General features: G+C 39.7%; 1 protein-coding gene across 1 annotated transcript; it reads left to right on the top strand.

Moving 5' to 3' along the window:
• Window positions 1-5,168: 5,168 nt before the first annotated feature.
• Window positions 5,169-5,471, top strand: LOC307195026 (large ribosomal subunit protein P1-like; the record flags this gene model as incomplete). The annotated part of the gene is made up of 1 exon (XM_079938648.1): window positions 5,169-5,471. The coding sequence occupies one exon, from the start codon at window positions 5,169-5,171 to the stop codon at window positions 5,469-5,471; it is 303 nt and encodes a 100-aa protein (XP_079794774.1).
• Between the last annotated feature and the right edge of the window lie 16,884 nt (window positions 5,472-22,355).

The following is a 22,355-nucleotide window of genomic DNA, read 5'->3' as shown; positions in this document are numbered from 1 at the left end:
CGTTTGGACTGTATGGCCCTAGAGATCTGAAAGTGGTAGGACGGGATGTAGTATGTGGCCTTTGACAGTCCCCTACAGGTGAATTACAGCACAAAGTATTCAGATTTTGTAAAAAAAAAGAAAAAGAAAGAAAGAAAGAAAAAATAGCTATGCCTTCTTCAGTGGAAAGTTACTACCACTGTCCTTTTGATAATCAGATTCTCACTTGCCACTGAACCTTAATAGAGGCTGAACCCTTGAACATGGGTCACCATATTACTATGAGACGTGAGTGTTTATCCTGGCTTTTATGTCCTACTAAGCCCTAAAGATAGGCACACACAGCAGTACTCCATCATTATATGGAAGTGGTATACAAGATCCAACTTGATCAGGTCCTGAAAATGCAAAGAAGACGCATGAGTAAGTGGCACAGTTGCTCATGACCAATATTTCTGTCACAAAGCCTTCTCCTTCTCCACCTTAAGGGGAGTTTCCTATGATTAGCTAATTGGGGAAGTAAGAGTTGGGGCTTGGGTTGAAGGTGGTTCTGCATGATAAGCTGGCTGTACCTGACAAGCAGGCAACTACAGCAGCTCCCATCTGAGGTACCTTGTAAGACAGTGGTGAAGAAAATCCTCTCAGTGCACAGAACTTTGAGTAATACGGCTGGCTGTTCATTCTACCTGGAAAGGAAGATTGCCAGAAATGTGCATCCGTACTACCTCATCAGGAGCAGCTTAGGATTTGGCTGAATTGTCAGGCAGTTGGAAAGAACATAACAGAAAATTTGGTAATACCTCTGCGAACGTGTACAAGATGTGAAGATATGTATCTACATGGTCACCAAAGAGAAACCTCAGTGGAGGAGGATATTAATAAGTGGTGTATAAGATGACCCATCATATGTACAATAGTCAGCCTCTTTCCTCAATCATCCCTACACTTGACCAATAGGCTCCTGAAAAAGTACTGATGGAAGCAAGGATGGAAGTTATACATAGCCACAGCAGCATGGATTTCCCTCACTTATGGTGATCTGATTACAGCCACTGAATGCCCAATCTGACAGCAGCACAGACCAACATGGAGTCTCCAACATGGCACCATTCATTTGGGGGTGGGAGGGGAGGGAACAGAATCAGCCAGGCTTGCAGGATCTTAGTTCCCCGACCAGGGATCAAACCGGGCCCCAGCAGTGGAATCGCAGAGTCCTAACCACTGGATGGCCAGGCAATTCCCTAGTGATAGATTAACTGCATAAAACCACCTCTGTCATGGAAGGTATAGTGCTTTGTTCTCACTGGAGTAAACACTTGTACTGTATATAAATTTGTTTCCTTCCCCACCATTCTTATGCCAAAACGATCATCTTCTAACATACAAAATATCTTATTCTCAGCATTGTTCTAACCAAGAAACTCATTTTACAGCCTATGAAATCTGTTGATGGGTTTATGACCGTTGAATTCACTGGTTTTTCCATCTTCCCTGTCATCGTGAAATGGAAGGCTGAACAAATAGTGGAATAGACTTTTGAAGACTTAGTTATGGTACCAGCTAGGCGGTCACACCTTGCAGAACTGCCGTGACCTCTGGAATGGGGTACATTCCCTCATTCAGAGACAAGTATATGATACTGTTTCTCCTCTAGGCAGGATTTAGGGCTCTGGGACTCAAGCAGTATACAAGGAATTGGCTGCTCTAATGATTACTACTAGTGATCACTAATAAAATGTTTGCTTCCTGTTCTTGTACTCTGAGCTCTGTTGGTCTAGGGGAAGTTACCAAGGGGGGGAAGGCTTCTACCAGTGGGACACAGCAGTAGTTCCATTAAACTGGAAATGAGACTGTCACCACACCTCTTTCATACTTCTTAAATCAAAGAATCAACAGGTAACAGATAACATGCCTGATCCTAAAATCAAGGGGAAATTGAGTTACTACTATGCAGTGCGGGGAGAGAGTAGTATGTCTGGGGTGTAGATATCCTGAGATGACTCCTTTTACCTCCAAGGAGATAAAAATATATATATATATAGTCCAATACAAGCAGGACTGCATAGAGCATAGAACCTTTGGGAATGAATACTAGTTAACATTATAGATCAATATTTAAGTTACTTTATATCAAAGAGGAAATGTGATTCAGTTAGAAGAGAAATGAAAATCATTGCGAGATAAAGGATTTTATATCTTTATAGGGGGGATGTTAGTGTGTTTCCAGTTGTATAAAGGATAGTTGTTTTATGTTAGGTGGAAGTAAGTTTCTCCTATTGTCATTACTTGGAAGTTAAGTGTGGTTTAAAAAGGTGTATTTGGATGGCAAGTTAACCAAGGTTAAACTATGGTGGATTTGTATTACGCTAATTTAATAAAGCTGAAACTTCAGTACTTAGAACTCCCTTCCCTGCATAGTTCATAGTTAACATGGGCCAAAAGGAACATCTTGCACAAGATTTGGAAGGTGGAAATGAAAGAACAAACATATTCCTCAAGCAGTTGGTGCAGGGAACAAGGCAGTGCTGCATCTCACACACATCACTGCTTATCTACTGATTTGCACCATTGGCAGGAGGCTGCATGGGCGGGCCCTCAGCATTTCCAGCTCCTGCTGGATCTTCTGATTCAGCTTCTCTCACTTCTGAGCCAAGTGCATGTTTAGCTCCCAGGAGAAGGGCTTTGGTTTCTCTTGCAAAATGGTCCCCTCCTAGAAGCTGGAAGTTTGGAGGCCAAGAGACGCTGACAGGAGTTCCCGTCCTTGTGGTTTCTGGCTTAGCTTCACAAGCTCTGGCTTTTCCTTGCTTTTCTCACTTCACGTTCATACACCCCTCTCGACTGCTTGCCATATGAACTTCAGACTCCAGTGCCAGACACAGAAACAACAGCTCCCACAATTATATTATGAGATCAAATCCCTACAATAAATCTTTTATTTTATATGTTTAATTTCCTAGTGTCCCAGCTTCTCTGATTGATACTCCTGAATGCCAAAAGCCTGGCTGCCAGATAATCAGAGTGTTTCCTTATACGTACAGCACTCTGAAAGGCTTTAGAAAAGATGGGAGAGATTTTTTTCTTTTTTTTTGGCCGCCCTGCACAGCTTGTGGGATCTCAGTTCCCCAACCAGGGATTGAACCCCGGGCCACGGCAGTGATACCAGGGGGCAAAGTGGGGGAGGGATAAATTGGGAGATTGGGATTGACATATACATACTACTATATATAAAATAGATAACTAATAAGGTCCTACTGTACAGCACAGGCAACTTTGCTAAATATTCTGTAATGGCCTATATGGGAAAAGAATCTAAAAAAGAGTGGATATATGTATATGTGTAATGGATTCACTTTGCTGCACAGCAGAAAGTAACACAACATTGTAAATCAACTATCATATACTCTAATAAAAAAAAAGTTCATCATTCCTAAAAAATATGGATAATTAGTTCATCTATATACTTTTCTTCTGGTATTATCCTTTGGTTATTTTATTAATACGCTTTAAATATCCACCTAAAATCTACATTTCTTAAAGGCCGGAAGTGTATTTTATTCTTTCAAAAAATCCACTAAGATAAATAAATATTGGGGTACATAAGAAAAAAAGAAAAAAAAAAGAAAAGATGGGGTAAATGGGAGACAAGGTCCTTGGTTTCAAAGATTCGAGAAATTAAAGACAAACTTTTCACAATGATTCCTGATTTTGAACTATGTCAAATAACAATAGTCTCTTGCAGTAATTTTAATGCCATTTTCTTAGTTGAAGGAGGTGGGCTGGATCTGCAAGTGACCCAAGAATATGCCCAGGAAATTACTTCTTAAAAAATATTCACCACCTGGGACTTCCCTGGTGGTTCAGTAGTTAAGACTCTATGCTTCCACTGCAGGAGGCATGGGGCACAGGTTCAATCCCTGGTCAGAGAACTAAGATCCTGCATGCCACATGAGCAAAAACAAAAAAAAAAGAAGAATATTCACCATCTGAGATTGCATTGTCATTATATGCCTTTTCTCTTTAAAAATTAAGTGCAGAAAAATAAAATCAAGCAGTTTTAGGAAGCTAGTAGTTTGATTTACAATGATGGAGCACTTTCACCCCATAATATACCTTTAAGCCTATTCCAGAAAAGGAACACTGAAGAGTAATCAAAGATTGGTTGAAAATTAAACCTCAAGCTCTGTTCAGGCTAATAAAGACAAGATGGCAAGAATTAGGCAACATTTCTAGAGGAAGGAGAGTATTTCTCCACTGAAAGATGGATCTCTGTGTCTGGGATGCCAGGCTTACTTTCACATGTGGTTGGACAACATTTCCCAAACTGTCTCAGCATACACTATTGACTGTCATGGTGGTTACGTTTCATCCAAAGAAAACTGCATCAAAGACCATCTGTCTTATTTGATAATTCTGCATGTCTTTTAGCAAATTGTCATTTTTATTTCTTAAAAGAAAAGTCCAAGTGAATTTTGTGTACAAGCTCATCATCTGGTGTACAGATCTGCTAAACCTGAATTTAACTAAAATTTAGCATGTATTTCCTTTAATATAATGTGAATCTGCACCAAAAATAAATTAAGGTAGATCAACATCCCAATTCAAATTTTTCACAAAAAAGCAAAGTCTTAAACGTTTTAGATGACTGTAAAATCATCATAATGGTGCAAAGTACCACAAATTTTAGTTCTTGAAGGCAAAAGCAAAATTGATAAAGATTTACCCCTCATATTTTTATTTTTCTTCTTTCTAGGAATGAAATTTTATACTCAGTAGGTTTTATATTTCTGGTTATTACAATCAATTTCTCTCTACTTTCAAGGCTTATTTGAATAACTTGAAGTTATCCAAAGATGCTGTTTCCATGTGTGCGCAATGACGGTCATGGTTACTAATACTTCTGCCACAGGTTCTATATGCCAAAATTATGGTATGGCTGGCAGCTCACAGTGAAATACGAATTCCCTGCTGTTCCAAAGGCCATTCTCCTAAGGAACATGCATTACTATCAAGGAGGTTGTCCTAGTCTGTTCTGACTGCTGTAACAGAATACCACAGACTACCCTTTCCTCAGCTGCAGCTAAGGCTCTCTGTTCCTCCGAGGAAGGTAAGGCCACGTTGGGGTGAGGCCCTCACTTCATCTGGCGACTAGCACCGCGCCCAGCAGCCCTTGCCCAGCCCTCGCCCGCACCATGGCCTCCGTCTCCAAGCTCGCCTGCATCTACTCGGCCCTCATCCTGCACGACGATGAGGTGACGGTCACAGAGGATAAGATCAATGCCCTCATTAAAGCAGCTGGTATAAATGCTGAACCTTTCTGGGCAGGCTTGTTTGCAAAGGCTCTGGCCAATGTCAACATCGGGAGCCTCATCTGTAATGTCGGGACTGGTGGACCTGCCCCAGCAGCTGGTGCTGCACCAGCAAGAGGTCCTGCCCTCTTCACCCCTGCTGCCCCAGCTAAAAATGATAAGGAGACATCCATAGGTGAAATGTGAAGTTTTAAAACCACCTTTTGGAAAAGATAAAAACAAACTGAAAGAAGTCAAAATATTTATGCAGCAAAACAACTTGATATATTGCTACAAATTCAAATAAAATGTGTCAAATCCTTAAAAAAGAAAAGAAAAGAAAAAAGAATACCATAGACTGGGTGGCTTATAAACAACAGAAATTTATTTCTCATAGTTCTGGAGGCTGAGAAGTCCACGACCAAGACACCAATAGATTCAGTGTCTGGCCAGGACTCACCTCCTTGTTCATAGACAGCTGCATTATTGCTGTGTTCTCACATGACAGAAGTAGGGGAAGGGAGTTCTCTAGGGTATCATTTCTACGGGCCCTTATCCCATTCATGAGGGCGCCACCTTCATTACCTAATCACCTCCCAGTAGCCCCACCTCCTAATACCATCAGACTCAGGGTTAGGCTTCAACATGTGAATTTGGGGGGCATGCAAACTAACCTGTGCTATAGAGCACAGGTAGATAAAAAGAAGAAGAAGCTGGAGTTACATTGTGCCTGAGGCCCGGGAAAGAGAAAGGAAAGTTTAATGTCACAGACTTCAACTTACCTCTTGTTTTTCCCAGCTGAAGGTCACGATCACATATCACAGTCCAGCTTCCCAATAACACTCTCCCACTAAGTATATAAACATTACGTGAGTCTATTCCTGGAAATACTTGGAGGAATACACTTCTCAATCTCCCACACATTCAATTACTTTCTGATTGTTTATGAGAAGCTTTTTCCAAACCAAGAGTTCCCACATGTTCCCTATAAGACTTCTCTCTGTTCAGCAAGACCTTAAAAAGTATAGACTCCCTAAATAAAGCCTTAAATAAGGTGGTTCTTCCTGTGTTCGGTATTCTTGTGTCATTATTGTAACTAAATAGCAAATTTAAGCTTATAAATTACTTGTATGTATGTATTTTCAAGGATCCTTTAGTCAAAGTAGATACTGTCTGTGAGCTACCTGTATCAGAAATACCCGGGATGTGTGCGAAGATAACCAGCTTCTGGGCCCCAACACAGATCTATTGAATCAGCGTAGGGGCCTTGGAATCTGCATGTTGACACACTTCTCAGGCTATTCGTACGTACACTGTTTGAGAATCACTTCACCAACAAAGTATTGCTCCCATGAGACAAAAAAGAAGCTCTAAAGTAAGACTATGAGAGATTCAGAGATCTGTCCAGAAATCCACTCACTATTAGGATGCAATGTGAACTATACATACCTAAAGTGAGGTCAATTAGAAACAAAGGAGTTAGTTTATGTCACTGAATAAGTGTGTTCACATGATACCATCTGATTTAGTAGTATCTTGCTTTATTCATCTATGCAAATAATACTTGAGTGTTCATGAAATGTGATGATTAACTCAATGACAGTAATAAATGTGTTGATATAAGCAACTAGAGGGTAATGAAAGAAAGGATTATAAGAGAAAACTCATCAATATCATTTCCCGTCCTTGAGAATGATGTTGTCTGCATTTCAATTAACAGCAGTTACTCAAGCAGCGAAATAATAGTACTGGCTCTCAAAACTGGCAGCAGTTTGAATAACTCAGCATATTTTATGATAAATAGGTCATACTGTCTACAAAGCTCTTACTTTGATTGGGAATCCGGCAGCAGGAGCCGTCTCAACCTGCCTGGTTCTGTACATCTTTGTCCTGATGATTAGATAATTAGCAAGAATATTGCAACCATGTGAGAACTACAGTTTCACCAGCTGATCTTAGCAGAGAAAAACATATATTATTACCTGTCTTTTAATAGTGGCTGTGATTAACCTTAATAAAATATATGGCTAGTAATTTCAACAGCACATGAATCCCTGAAATTATTTCTTGCTAGGAATAAAATGATTTTAGATTAAGAGTTCTTAATTTAAACTTGTAATTTGGGTTTAAACTATTTATTATAAAAATCAAGCCAAAGCTGAGAGAAATTATCAAGGGTCTGGGGAAAACAGATCCCTCTTTCATGATCGAACTCTTTTTTTTTCCCCTCAAGTGAAAAACCAAGTGAGTTCCTACTCTTTCCCTTTTTACTTTCTACCTCTAGATCTAGGAAAACCAACACCTCTGTCTTGCCCCTGACAGTAATTTTGAAAAGCAGCTGTGTTTTGTGAGACATATTGTGAGCAGTCAGAAAGTACTTTTGGAAGTTGAATAATTCCTTTTGAAAAACTCAAAATTATTTTCCTTTTTTTGTTCCCACTCTATGCCACTACATTAAATTGTGAAGAGTCAAGTTACTCTTTTTAAAGTGTCTGTGTTACCTGAACTGTATCTACGTTTCTTTCTACTGAACACCAAGGATCGAAGCTAGTAAACCCTTTCTCTATGGAACAAGTCCTCTGGTTTATTGTCCCCTCTAGAAGCTCAGCTGCTGCCACAGAAAGGAGAGGACACTGGATTTCGCTTTGGTTTTTGACTCCTACTAATCTGATGAGTTGGCTTGCTACCCAAGGAACAGACATCCGTTATTCTAGCTGTTTATGTGAGGAGAAACTGGCACATGCTATAAGAAGATCACCTCCTCTGCAGCAAGTCACTCTACATATCTGTCCTCTTCTGAAGCGTGAGAGAACCTGTTAGGATACGATACAAATCCATGGGGGACAGCAATCTTAGATCCCATAACCTGAATTCTTCTACAGTGTTGCGTTGTGAAATACACAGTAATGAATATGTTTCCTGTTAAACCAACCTTATCTTTTTCTTTTTATTACTTACATTTTATGGTAACATCATAAGCATCTCTAGAGAAAAAAAAAAGTTGCAGTGGATATAAATGGAAGCTGGCATCAGCTCAGGTTTTTACAAAAGCACATGAACTACCTGCATAAGCTGATAAATCAAGAAAACCCTGTTTGTTGGGTATTTCAAACAGGGCTTTCACAAAAAAGGCTCTGATATGCAGCTGCTTTTTGACAACAGCCATGAATCACTGATAGAAAAGCATGAGACATAGTCGGCAGGCTTAATTATATGTCATTACCCCAAATAATGGCAACATTTTAGGTATGAATCAAACCTTTAGTGGTGGAGACTTGCATTATTCTGGAATGTTAGTCAATCCAATGATTTTAAAACTCCATAGACAAAACATGCTGGGCTTGTCCATTTAGGAGGAGTTGCAAGTTTCTTTGTATTCACTTTTAGAGGCTTTTGGGGGGAAGAAAAGAGTAATTCTTTTTTAAACGCAGAATAAAAGCTTTTCTAAAGGTAGGAGACAATATTTATAATGAGAGAGAATAAAGATATCACCAGAAATGGCTCAGAGCCATGTAATCAAAGCCTGGAATGAGAACTAAGGAGCCATTTAATCCAATCACCTGACTGCAGTCAGGACTTTCTCCAGGTATTTTTCTAAGGTAGGACTCAGTTCACTCCCCGGTGTTAGGACCCCAGTTGCTCACCTTCCCCCCAGGATTTCTGCTTTGATGCCATGGCATAATGTACCTGTGAAGGACAACTGGTCCAGCTCCGAGAAAGCTGGTACCAAACTTCTCTTCCCTTTCTTCCCCAGCATAGTTCAATCACAAGAGGAAAAAAAACCCTAGTGCTAATGACTTGTAAAGATATTGACAACTTTAGAGAGTTGTTGATTGTGGAAACATATCTGGCTACAAAACTTATGAGGGACCAGGTACTACTCAGTCTTCACCAGAAATCACAAATGGGTAGCTTCACAAACTAGACTTGACCCCAGCAAACACCTTTAGTTTGACCCACTTCGGGTTTTTATTTTAATTTTATTTTTTAATCCGAATTTCAAATAAAAATTCAGATTTACAGGCTTCACATTTCAGGTTTCAGTTTCCTGAGCCAGCATTCCTTCAGGGCCCCAAACCCAGATGCTGAGTGATCTCCATCCAACTCTGTAAGATGGGGCAGGGGGGTCTCCAGTTTGCCACCATCTTGGACCCAGCCCCACTTAGAGCATTGACATTACTCAGAGCTTCAGTAATTTGTAAGTAATTTGTATGAGGACCGATTTATAGCATCTTAAGTAGATTTTTCTTTTATTTTAATCATTCATGTTTCTTGAAAAATAGATTTTACAATATCTCATAAATTTATTCCTGTTTTCTCACAGTCCTCAGACATAGAAAGTTCTCATCTGACATTACATAACTTTCTTCAGTAGACTTAGTGTGTTCTGTCTCTTGAGATGTGGAAAATGACTACCCATTACCAAAATATTTCATTTTTCATAAATCCAAAAAACTTTTATTGAGTCCGTTTTAAGTAAGGACACATCCTCTTCCGAGACCTGCTATTTTCTCAACATAAGCCAGGCTAATCCCTTGCTGTGGGAAAAGAGCCAATGAGGAATTGAAAGAATTTAGGAACATCAAGAGTAACCCACTTTCCTGCTCAACCACCACCAGGCCTCCCTAGTCTGCCCCATCCCTCCCAGGTCTGGTATAAAAAGAGAAAACATATGGACAGAACTATAACTTCATCATCACCGAGACACATTGAATGTCTCCCTAAAGCTCAAATGAAACTGCTTTCCTCAGCCCCAGCTCCCACTTTTCTGTCATTGGGGAAAATACAGAACATGGAATCCTTAAGTCATTCTGTCTAAATGGGATACATCTGGACTCAGCACAGAATTGTTTCATTATATTTATATTATGGTAACACTGGAATTGGCAGGGAGGAAGGGAGAGGGCAATAGATGAGCTCTCCTCAGGTCTCTTTAGTCATGTGAACCAAAATGTAGCTTTCTCTCCTCCAGCTGAAACAGTGTTGTTATTTTAGCTTTTTCTCCCTGGACTATTTCTTTCTTTCTTTTTTTTTTTTTTGGTTTAACATCTTTATTGGAGTATAACTGCTTTACAATGTTGCGCTAGTTTCTGCTTATAACAAAGTGAATCAGCTATACATATACATATATCCCCATATCCCCTCCCTCTTGTGTCTCCCTCCCACCCTCCCTATCCCACCCCTCTATGTGGTCACAAAGCACCGAGTTGATCTCCCTGTGCTATGCAGCTGCTTCCCACTAGCTATCTATTTTACATTTGGTAGTGTATATATGTCAATGCCACTCTCTCACTTTGTCCCAGCTTTACCCTTCCCCCTCCCCATGTCCTCAAGTTCATTCTCTATGTCTGCGTCCTTATTCCTCTCCTGCCCTTGGGTTCATCAGAACCATTTTTGTTTAGATTCCATATATATGTGTTAGCATATTGTATTTGTTTTTCTCTTTCTGATTTACTTCACTCTGTATGACAGACTCTAGGTCCATCCGACTCTACAAATAACTCAATTTCATTTCTTTTTATGGTCGAGTAATATTCCATTGTATATATGTGTCACATCTTTTTTTTTTTTTTTTTTTTTTGCGGTACACGGGCCTCTCCCTGTTGTGGCCTCTCCCGTTGCAGAACACAGGCTCCATACGCGCAGGCTCAGAGGCCATGGCTCACGGGCCCAGCCGCTGCACTGTATGTGGGATCCTCCCGGACCGGGGCATGAACTCGTGTCCCCTGCATCAGCAGGCGGACTCTCAACAACTGTGCCACCAGGGAAGCCCCCACATCTTCTTTATCCATTCATCTATCAATGGACACATGTTGCTTCCATGTCCAGGTTATTGTAAATAGTGCTGCCATGAACACTGTGGTGCATGACTCTTTTTGAATTGTGGTTTTCTCAGGGTATATGCCCAGTAGTGGGTTTGCTGGGTCACATGGTATTTCTATTTGTAGTTTTTTAACTACAACTCCATACTCTATGGCTGTATCAATTTACATTCCCACCGACAGTGCAAGAGGGTTCCCTTTTCTCCACACCCTCTCCAGCATTTATTGTTTGCAGATTTTTTGATGATGGCCATTCTGACCGGTGTGAGGTGATACGTCACTGTGGTTTTGATTTGCAGCTCATGCAGCTCAATATCAAAAAAAAAACAACCCAATCCAAAAATGGGTGGAAGACCTAAATAGACATTTCTCCAAAGAAGATATACCGATTGCCAACAAACACATGAAATGATGTTCAACATCACTAATCATTAGAGGAATGCAAATCCCTGGACTATTTCTTGCCTTTGATTATTCTTATTGGGTTTCTCCAGTCACTCGCAACTCTCACACTGTACCAGTTTTCCTAATGACTAGCATAAACTTCCTCTGCACCCTTCTAAAAAGGTTTCTTTTCTCTGTTGCAATTATATTAAAGAGAACTGTTTTTTTATAATATACATGTTCATATATTTTAAAATTACACATATTCATTCATTTCCATATATTTTTAAATAACATATATTCATTCATGTACTAGTCCTTTCTCCAGTACAAATAACTGCAATTTAGGTAAGTATTTCTGACAAAATAGATTTTCTCATATTTGAATGTACCTATATTTGTTTTCTCTTTACATCTCATTCGAGTCTCCAAATCTCACTTAAGCTGTTACACCCAAAACTGGGCTATAATAAATGTATAATAAAGGCCTTACCTACACTGAATACAGCTACCCCTCAGTATCCACAGGGGGTTGATTCCCGGACTCCTGCGGATACCGAAACCCAAAATGGCTTTTGGATTTTCATAATATAAAATTCCCGGGCTTCCCTGGTGGCGCAGTGGTTGAGAGTCTGCCTGCCGATGCAAGGGACATGGGTTCATGCCCCGGTCCGGGAAGATCCCACATGCTGCGGAGCGGCTAGGCCCGTGAGCCATGGCCGCTGAGCCTGCGCGTCCGGAGCCTGTGCTCCGCAACGGGAGAGGTCACAACAGTTAGAGGCCCGCGTACCGCAAAAAAAATAAATAAATAAAATTCCCTTCCTTCTGCCTTGAACATGTAATATTGATTGATATGTCTTAATTACTTGTGCATCTATAAGCTGTCAGTTTGCCTTATATCCCCACCAACTCCTTTTATTAATGTTTGTATGTGTGATTGCTATATTGTGATATAGTTATCTATTTATAGTTTTTGTCCTCACCTCCACTTCCACCTCCCATTAGATTGAGCTCCCACAAAGTGTGAAGTATATGTCATATTGATTTGGTATCTCTATTCACAAGTACAATGCTTGGCAAGAGAAAATGCAGTATACATAATACAATAAATGGTTAACTGATCTTGTTGGGCTAGGACCTTAGAATTTGACAGAATTGCATCAGATCTAAAGTTGTTTGTGCAAAACAAACAACAAAAAAAGCACTTATAAAGCAATTTTTTTTTTTCCCACACTGCGTGGCATGTGAGATCTTAGTTCCCTGACCAGGGATTGAACCCGTGCCCACTGCACTGGAAGGCAGAATCTTAACCACTGGACCTCTGGGGAAGTACCAAGACAATTCTTCTAAAATAGCAGATATAGATAAATAGATAGGTAGATAGATAGATAGATAAATTATGATATAAATAGGGTAAATTTTGAAAGGACACAAAAATCAAGACACTAGATTTTGTTCCATCTACCATTAGGTTAGTCTAACTCAGTTCTTGAGAATTGTTTTCATTCTAAGATACTACCTATGTTTGCCTTTTATTTACCTACAAGAAGAAAAACACTAATGTAATAAGAAGAAAAATTGAGAGTGAAGAGGGACAATAAAGAGAAAAAAAGGAAATCAGGCTGAGAATAAGGTTTACAATTCCACTAAGTGTTGGAAAGTGTTTTCATGAGACACCACACATGTGAAAGGCATTTATAATTTTTTTTTTTTTTGCGGTACGCGGGCCTCTCACTGTTGTGGCCTCTCCTGTTGCGGAGCACAGGCTCCGGATGCGCAGGCTCAGTGGCCGTGGCTCACGGGCCCAGCCACTCCGTGGCATGTGGGATCTTCCCGGACCGGGGCACAAACCCGTGTCCCCTGCATTGGCAGGCAGACTCTCAACCACTGCGCCACCAGGGAAGCCCAGCATTTATAATTTTATTTGGGGAGACAGCTATGCAAACAAGACTGTGAGCATGCCAAGTCTACAGTATTAGTAGACTAAAGCAATCTCTTGAACCAGGATTTTGCTTACACCGCCTAAAACAATCCTCTAGCCTTCTTGGCTTATTGATAACTGTGCCTTGAAGTCAACTGCAAATATTCACCAGTCTTTTTTTCTTTTTCTTTCATAAAGGAAAACAATTACTTTGTAGAGATACGTTGTGTTGTTGCAAACTCATATCATTTATTGTTTATTGCTTTGTTTTAAGTGATTGCAAATTAATAAACCTTTGTACTACAAGTTTAATCTACTCTGCTAAAATATAATCTTACAAGATAGATACCTCAAAAGGTGATTCTTTACAAGAGTGTTGACCACATTATTTCTCCAAAGAGGGGAGCTTTTTGGAAATATTTAAATTGTGATTTTACTTATAAAATGGAAGATTTATTGCACAGTTTTCAAAAACACACATGTGTATAGTAAATTTGGCTTTTTGTCCCTTTATTTTATCACAGATTAAAGGGCTTGGCAATTTCTAATAAATTCTGACAGACTGACCTCTATTTTATGACAAGCTTGCAGAGAGCACCAAGAAATTGATTGGACTTCTAAAACTTACTTATTTTCATATGCTACAATCCCTTTAAATGGAAATATTTACTTTCCTAGACTGGAACTGAAGAGCACTGCTTTTTTTTTTTTTTTGTAAGATGTTTAATCAGGTGGAGACAATCTAAATCAGATGTATGTTAAACTACAAAATACACTAGGTGGCACTGGAAATAGACCATAGAAGCTGTCTGCTCATAAAATGGTTCTTATATACTCAGGGATGTTAAATCAACTTTAGAACAAAGACATGTAAAGTGATCGCTCTTTTGTGTTGAGGTTCTCTTTTATTAATTTCCAGATTTATGTAGCGACGGTTGGATATAAATGTCCAATGAAGCTAACAACAAAATAATAACGTTTGAATAAAAAACTAATTCTTAGTAGACCCTTGACACCTCACCGCATCTCCCCAAAGATACCTTTATGAAATCTCCCATTCATAAGCATCAGGGTGTTAAGGACAAACCGTTGAAAATGATATTGTGGGATTCAGGTTGAGTGATGCAGAGAGGACTTTTAAAGAGGAAGTGCTGCTCTGACTCCAACATTTTAGAAATACTTGCGAAAGATGAGATAAACATAGATATTCTTCAGGTTTCAAGGGGCCACTGAACGTACTTTGATTTTTTTAAACTTAGGAATGACAATGTAATAATAGTACCCTGTCCTAAAGAGTTTATTTCTCATCTCAATCGGATGAATATGACCAACAGAGGGGGGGTGGGGTAGGGAGAGAGGCATTAAATCACCTTAGAATGAATCATCTAAAGGTACTTTAGATATACTCCAGAAATTTCATTTGAGGTCTTGCCCACTACAAGCCGTGCTTTATAAAATATTCCTTCGTATCTGCCAAACCTTAGAATAACCCTTGTAGAAACCATAAATATGGTGCAGATAAACAGTGGCCGTCTTACATAATGAGGTGTCCTTGCCAAATGGGAGCAGAAGACAAGATGCTTGCCTCCCACTAAGCAACATATTCCAGGCCTCACAAGCCTGAAATACCATCATTCAGGGAGTGGCTGGCTCCCGGCAGAAGCGAAGGTTCCTGCTGGGCTACCTCAGGGGAGAGCGTTGCAGCCCTTCACGGCAAAGGGATAGCCATCTATCTTGCTGCCTTGTGCTCATATCATCTATTAGCATGTGCTAGCACGAAGGGCAAGGAGTCTGCCATCATTTCCATGCTTATGGTAGTGCATCACATCTAACACTTGCTTGATAAGTGTTTGTTGAATTCCTTTTTAATCTCCAGATGAGTTTACGAAGTTATCTTTTTCATGAACAGGATGGACACGACATAGTGAAAGTTACGCAGAAATAGCACTTTCTTCTAGGAAGTGTCAGTCTGATTCATTTGATATATATCAAAAAAGGACAAAGAGCAAGCAGTCGGACTGAAAGTTAAAAGTATTAATAACACTTTTTTTGGCTACTGAGAAGGGTAAGTGTTTAAGCGGAGAGACAGCACAGCGAGGTAGAGGAATTATCAGCCTCTGTTAAGCACACTTCTTGAAGGAGGTGAGAGTTCATAGGACAAAACTTAGTTACTAATGATGCCTCATTTCGCAGCTTCATTCTTCTTGAGGTGGATAACCTTGGGTAAATTATGTAATCTCTTCATGCCTCAATTCTTTCTGAAACTGAGATAAAATGCCATCTATCTTTGGGGTTGTTCATAGATACTGAATTAATTTTGTAAAGTGTTTAGAACAGTGCCTGACACTCATATGCAGCACTATACTCTTTGTTAATAACTAAGTAAAATACATAAAGCCCTAACCCCAGGAATAAAGCAACAGTATATGATACCAGAAAAAGGTGGGGAATGGAGTTGACCCCACAAAAATAAGCAGTCCTTAGACCTTTTATAAAGTTTATTTTTTCCTAAAAACTTAAGCTGTTTCACATTGGCATTGACAGTATCTAAATTCTGTTTAATAGTCATGTTCAGTGTGTTGCATTTTATATTACCCTTTTTCATCTACTTTTCAAAAGTAAGAATTATTAAGGAAGCCAATAACAGTTTTTCAGAAAAAAAAATTAGAAGAAAAAATATAAGGAAAGAAAGTTGTCCATAATCATGCTCCTCTTGGCCATCTTTTCTTCCTACTTAATTTAGCCCAAAGTTCTGAGTGGCTCTCTGAGCCTTAGCCCTTGAGATCTAATGGCTGTAGCTATAGCTCTTCTGAAGAGTGAGAGGTGAGTGGCACTTGTATACTTTCTTATATGTGTTGAACATCAATTATCAATGAGCTATTACTCAAGTAGCATATTTGCTACTTAATAATTTAGAAAGACGTTTAAAGCCTTCTAGGTAAACCTCAACTCGGGCTTTTGTATACACCATTGAGAAGGACTTCAGGATGCTGTTTCTTTTTTTGTTTGTTTTGTTTGTTTATTTGCTTGTTTTTGCGGTACGCGGGCCTCTCACCGTTGTGACCTCTCCCGCCGCGGAGCACAGGCTCCGGATGCGCAGTCCCAGCGGCCATGGCCCATGGACCCAGCCGCTCCCCGGCATGCGGGATCCTCCCGGACCGGGGCACGAACTCGTGTCCCCTGCATCAGCAGGCGGACTCTCAACCACTGCACCACCCGGGAAGCCCCAGGATGCTGTTTCTGACATATACTTGACCCTTCTGTCACTAATCTTCTCTGAAATATTTGGTTTTCACTGCTGTGTTTTAGTTTCTATAGCTAAGCTTGAGAAGAACAAAGTCTATTTTTTATTATGGAGACCCAAAGAAATTAGTTGAGATAATCCAAGTCTGGTATTAGAGAAGACATACTGCATAAACCCAAGGGATTGTAATTTTAAAATTTTTTAGATGATCTAGATGCTATCTACTTTAAGTGATGAAATTCAATATATAAATTCAATCTGACAACTATTTACTGAGCACTTATTTGTTGTAAAGCACCGCATTAAAAACAATGAGACTAAAGAGAGAGGAGTTGAATAAGTCCTCTGCCCTCAAAGAACTTGTAGTCTGATGGGGGAAGGCAACATACAAGCACCTGACTATAATACAAACTGAACAAGTACTATAACAAAGGCACAGCTGATCGTCAAGAAGTGCAGAGGTAGCAGTTACTCAATCAAGTTGAGAACATATGGGAAAGAGTAAAGGATGAAGTATCACTGAATCTGGCCTTGAAATATAAGATTGAAATTCCTATTTGTATTATTTTCATATTATAATTCACATAGAAATTGAAGGAGGGGTCAAGTACCTACTATAGGATTAAATATTTATATGTGTACTTGGTTTTAGAGTAGATCAGCATGCTTCCTCCTATCAGCAGGTGCTATTAAGAGCAATCTGAATATATCAGCTCTCTTAGGATTGGTATTTAGATCTACCATGTTGATTATTTTGATAGACATCTCTGTTGAAATGTTTTTCAGAGCTTTTCTATTTCTAGACTATATAAAGACATTATTAGCCTCCATCTTTCCAAATTAATGAAAATGTGAAAAATTATACCCTCTCTCACTGTAGTATTTTTTCTTTCATCCAGTTTCAGTGCCATGTTTCTTCTATGAAATTGTTCAGGCTTTCATGTAAGCGAGTGAAAGCCTGGTCTAGATGATGGATAGCTCAATCTCTTGTCATCTGTTGAAAGCTTGCCACTTGTTCTGGACATAGCTTTCCTGGGCAAAAGCAGATATGGTATCTTAGGGGTTCTACCACTTCTTTCTACCCCCTCTCTGTCATTCTGGGAGCCTCATTTTTGTTTCCTTCTTACAGGGGGCCATTTTCCATTGTCATGTAAATTCCTCCTAAGAGGCGCACCCCCTCGCCTTCCCACAGCTGTTTGTATTTTAGTTTGTGACTAGCACACGCCAAAAGGCCTTCAAGAAACACTAAATGAAATCTCTGATTTGGGGTCAGTATGGAAAACATTGGTCAGCGAGTACTTCCTGGCATCCTTCAATGAACACTGCCGACATCTGATGAGCCCAGGTATCAGTGGATGCAGGTATTACACTCCTGTGGGTTTTTCCCTTCCCTTTCTTTCTTGCAGCTTCTCTATTCACCAACACAGGGTATTAACGCAGTGTGATTTGCACCCACAGCCTGCGCCCCAGGCAAAGCAGCTGACTCTAGAGTCCACAGCCCTTCACTCTGCTTGCTGCCTGTGCAAAGTGGCCTTCCTCCAGGGGAGATCCTACTCTGACTAGAGTCAGCGTCTCTAAATGGAAAGACAGGAACACAAGCCTCAAAGTCTCATGTTGGCTAACAAAGAATGGCAGTGAGAAACAAGTCTTACCAGCAGGACTATTTCTTGGTTGTTTCATAAATATTTTCCCACCTTCCTTTATCTACTTCTCTAAATAAGAACTAAAATGGGTGCTTAATACGCCCTCTGAGAGAAGGCAGATTGACACTGGGTGTGTAGCTGGGGAGGGAAAATCATGATGTGACAGGTCACGTATTTCATAAGCCTGTAGCAGGACCACAGTGGCTCAGGCCCGCTTGCTTCTGATATCCTTATGGTTGTTAATTTAGGAAAATATTAGATTACAAGGGAACACTCTCCTTGTCTCCTATAGTAACCTCAGCCATCTTTCTTCTGGAGACCAGAAATTCTTAAAAAATCATCGTTAAATAGTAACAAGGGAAATATTAATAGTGTCTGTGATTTGCCTAATGGATAATTTTACTCTCTGCAGTCCGGGTAAATGACAGTTATGTGAGATCTGGTATGTGTTGCTTTGAAAATACCTTATTCAGACGGAAGCCAAGCAAAATGTTCAAATTTTTCGGACTCTAAGGGAAATGGAACCAACTGAAATGTAATTCATGTCCCATCCATGTATGGAGTTGGGGGCTGCAGAGAAAGTGAGGGCAAGAGATGTGTATTTGGCCAAGACCACGTGGCCCTGTGCCCTTTGTGTGTCTGTGTTAGCAGAAATTTTCACAGCCACAAAAAATATCTCTGTGGTCAAACAGCTACAAACTGTCTGGTCTATTTAAGAAAAATCCATGACTTTGTAAGACAAAGTTTTTCTTAAACAAGAATGTGTATGAAGCTCCCAAGACCATTTAATTTCCATGTTGCAAATTAACAGCAAAATGCCTAAAGGTAAAGCCAACTGCTCAAATAACTCAAGTCAGAAAGTTGCCTCGGAAAGCAGTCTTCCTAAAACAGGGTGCATTTTTTAGGATTGACAGCTTTCCTCAGGGAGATTTCAGCACTGAAAGCCTGTAATTCCTGAGCAGTGCTGCAAACAGATCAACTTTCCTTTCATTACTTTGTTTTGAATTTTTCTGAGGTGGCACTGAAGATATTTTGAACATCTCTTTGTGCCCATCAGGGTTTTATTCATCTGCTGGGTTAACCTGAGACAGTGCTGCTGAATTTATGCTGTGCATTACCCAGACTGAACCACCAACTGCCTGACGGCTCGCTTATTTCCATGTGGCAGCCAGATTGCTAACGTTCTTGATAATTCATTTGTGCTGGTTTGCAGGATCCAGAGAGAGAAGTGCCTGTGAAGACAGGGCAGGGAGCTGTTTCTTTAATCCCAGCTTTGTCAAAGCTCAACTGTAGCCTTAGAAAGGCCATTAGTGTTTCTCATCAGTTTCTTCATCAGCAAAATAGAAATCACCCTAATATTATGATAATTAATTTTATTTTCTTTTATGACATGCCTTGACCATAAGGGTTGCATTTATTTTGCTTAGCAATTTAAATTAACAGGGTCAGAAGTGTGACACATCCTGTGCTTGCTGACACGTCCTTCATTTTCTTGCTCCGCCTACTCCTACTCCTTTGCTTACACGTTCAAGTTCATTCCACCTCCTCATTGCTGACTACCTCCAGTCGAATATACTTTTGTTTTTTGTTTTTTGTTTTGCGGTACGCGGGTCTCTCACTGTTGTGGCCTCTCCTGTTGCGGAGCACAGGCTCCGGACGCGCAGGCTCAGCGGCCATGGTTCACGGGCCTAGCCGCTCCGCGGCATGTGGGATCTTCCCAGACCGGGGCACGAACCCGTGTCCCCTGCATCGGCAGGCAGACTCTCAACCACTGCGCCACCATGGAAGCCCTACTTTTGGTATTTTAACTCAAGACTTTTATTATTGAAATAAACAAGATAGATTTTTAAAAGTTTGTTCTAGTCATCTGCCACTAGGTAGATTCTTATTTCAATCATTTGGGAAAGCTGGTTGCATCTTTGATAATTCCATCCAACTATTAGAAATCAAATAAGAGAGCTTAATAAGTAAACAATTTTGAAAATCCAGGAATCAAAACAGCAAACCAAGCTTTTTCGATATTATTTAGACAAGTCATTAAGATTCAGCTAACTCCTGGGATGTCTCCCCTTTTCTTAGGGATTGAGATAATAACATGCCCAGGAAATAAAGTTAAAAGTGCTTACTTTTATTCCCAAAGCTCATTTAAATTCTGCTTTAGACATAATTGTATATCGTTTATATTGAAATATGTATGTGCTATATTTAGCTCAAAAAATGTTTTTTGAATGTAATATGTGGAATATGTGAAATGAAAGTTGTATGTTTTATCCTTACATATTTTTGTTATGTTCATGAGTCAAAACAACGACTTTTAGCCATAAAATTCATTAGAAGAAAATATGAAACAAATTATCACGAGTGGCCTCAAAGATGACTCTAAGAGATGATCCAAAATAGAATTCAAAAGCAAGGTAGGAGACTTTGATTTATATTAATTTTTTGGCCTGAGTCCTGCAATATTCTCAGAGCGTTGGCTGATATCATACTCATTTTTTACTGACTTAAAAACTTTTGCAATTATATTTTCATTTTTTAGTAAAATGTATTTTGTTTACTAAAATTTAGAGCCTGAATGTTCTTTCAGTTATTGTAAGTGAATATCCCACTATGATGGTTAATTTTATATGTCACCTTGGCTAGGCTATGGTACCCAGATGTTTGGTCTAACATCGGTCTAGATGTTGCTGTGTAGGTCCTTTTTGGATGTGATTAACATTTAAATTAGTATACTTTAAGTAAAGCAGATTACTTTTCCTAAGATGGTGGTTCTCATCCAATCAGTTGAAGGCCTTAAGAGAAAAAGACTCAGGTCCCCGAGGAAAGAAGGAAGTGATGTCTTCAGACTGCCCTTGGATTCATGACTGCCATATCAGTTCTCTCCTGGGTCCCTAGCCTGCCAGTTTGCCCTGCAGATTTCAGATTTGCCAGCCTACACAATGACATAAGCCAATTTCTTAAAATATATCTCTCTCTTTATATATACAGCTTATTGTTTCTGTTTTTCTGGAGAACCCAGACTAATTCCCCTACTTTTTTATCATTACTATTTTAGCTTGAATTTATTTATTGGCCTTTATAAATTCCTCTATATACCTTCTTGCGTGATGCTGACTGAATCCACCAATTGTCAAGGAATGCAGACACAGGAGAATGAGGGAAGAGCAAAACAAAGAGTTGAGGAAATGAAGTGGAACTGTGCTCATGCCCTAGCTGTGTTTATACAAGGGCATTCCATGCGCTGCCATCCAAAAAGGAAAGGAAAAAGTGAATTTGACATACTCAGGCAGTGAGGTCTGTGCAATTAAGAACAAAGTTGAATTGAATGCTGAGAAAAAAATATTGACACTCTTGGAATCATGTTTCTTAATTTTGTTACTCATAGACTTTTTAAGGTTACAATATGATCCTGAATCACAAATGTTATTTATTTCTTTATCAGACAAAGCCAAATGAATATTGGGCTTCCTTGCAAGAAGACTTATACACCAGCAGTTCCCCTCACCTGGCAGTGTAACTCTGTCAGCTTGACATGGGCCAATTCCTGTTGCACTGACAATGCTTCTCTCTGGATAATTGATGCCAAAATTGTCACACTAAGAAGTTTGTAAGTATCAGGATGCCAGAGACTCACCGCTGACCTCAGTGAAAAATTGTCCAGAGAAACTGTTCCTACTGCATAAACATTCTTTTGTGGTTACTCTGGACAGCCACACTGAGAGACTTAATTTTACAGAAAGCCAAATGGGACCAGGGATGAACTGGAGGCTAGAGATCAAAGATCTAAAAACTTACAGCTTTTACAATGCCTGGAGCAGTCCAGAGAATATTGAATGAGCATTGTGTTTTGACATTGCAAAAAGGCCCTCCATTACCCAGTTGATTTGTACCTCATGTAGCAGGTCAACTAAGGGTCAGCCATGCCTTCCAAATTGAGTAGCAAAGTTTATCTAAAGGAACACCCTTACATACATACACACATTTGTGCAAGCGTTAATAAACCCAACTGCTTCTTGGCGTTAAGAAGAGTGTGGTATTTAGCTTAGGCTTCACAAAGGGTCAGTGATCCTGCTTCCA

The sequence above is a fragment of the Stenella coeruleoalba genome (assembly GCF_951394435.1).
Source record: "Stenella coeruleoalba genome assembly, chromosome: 12".
In the NCBI taxonomy this organism is placed as follows: Eukaryota; Metazoa; Chordata; class Mammalia; order Artiodactyla; family Delphinidae; genus Stenella; species Stenella coeruleoalba.
Note: the sequence above shows the minus strand (reverse complement) of the source record. Positions and strands in the feature narration are given on the sequence as shown.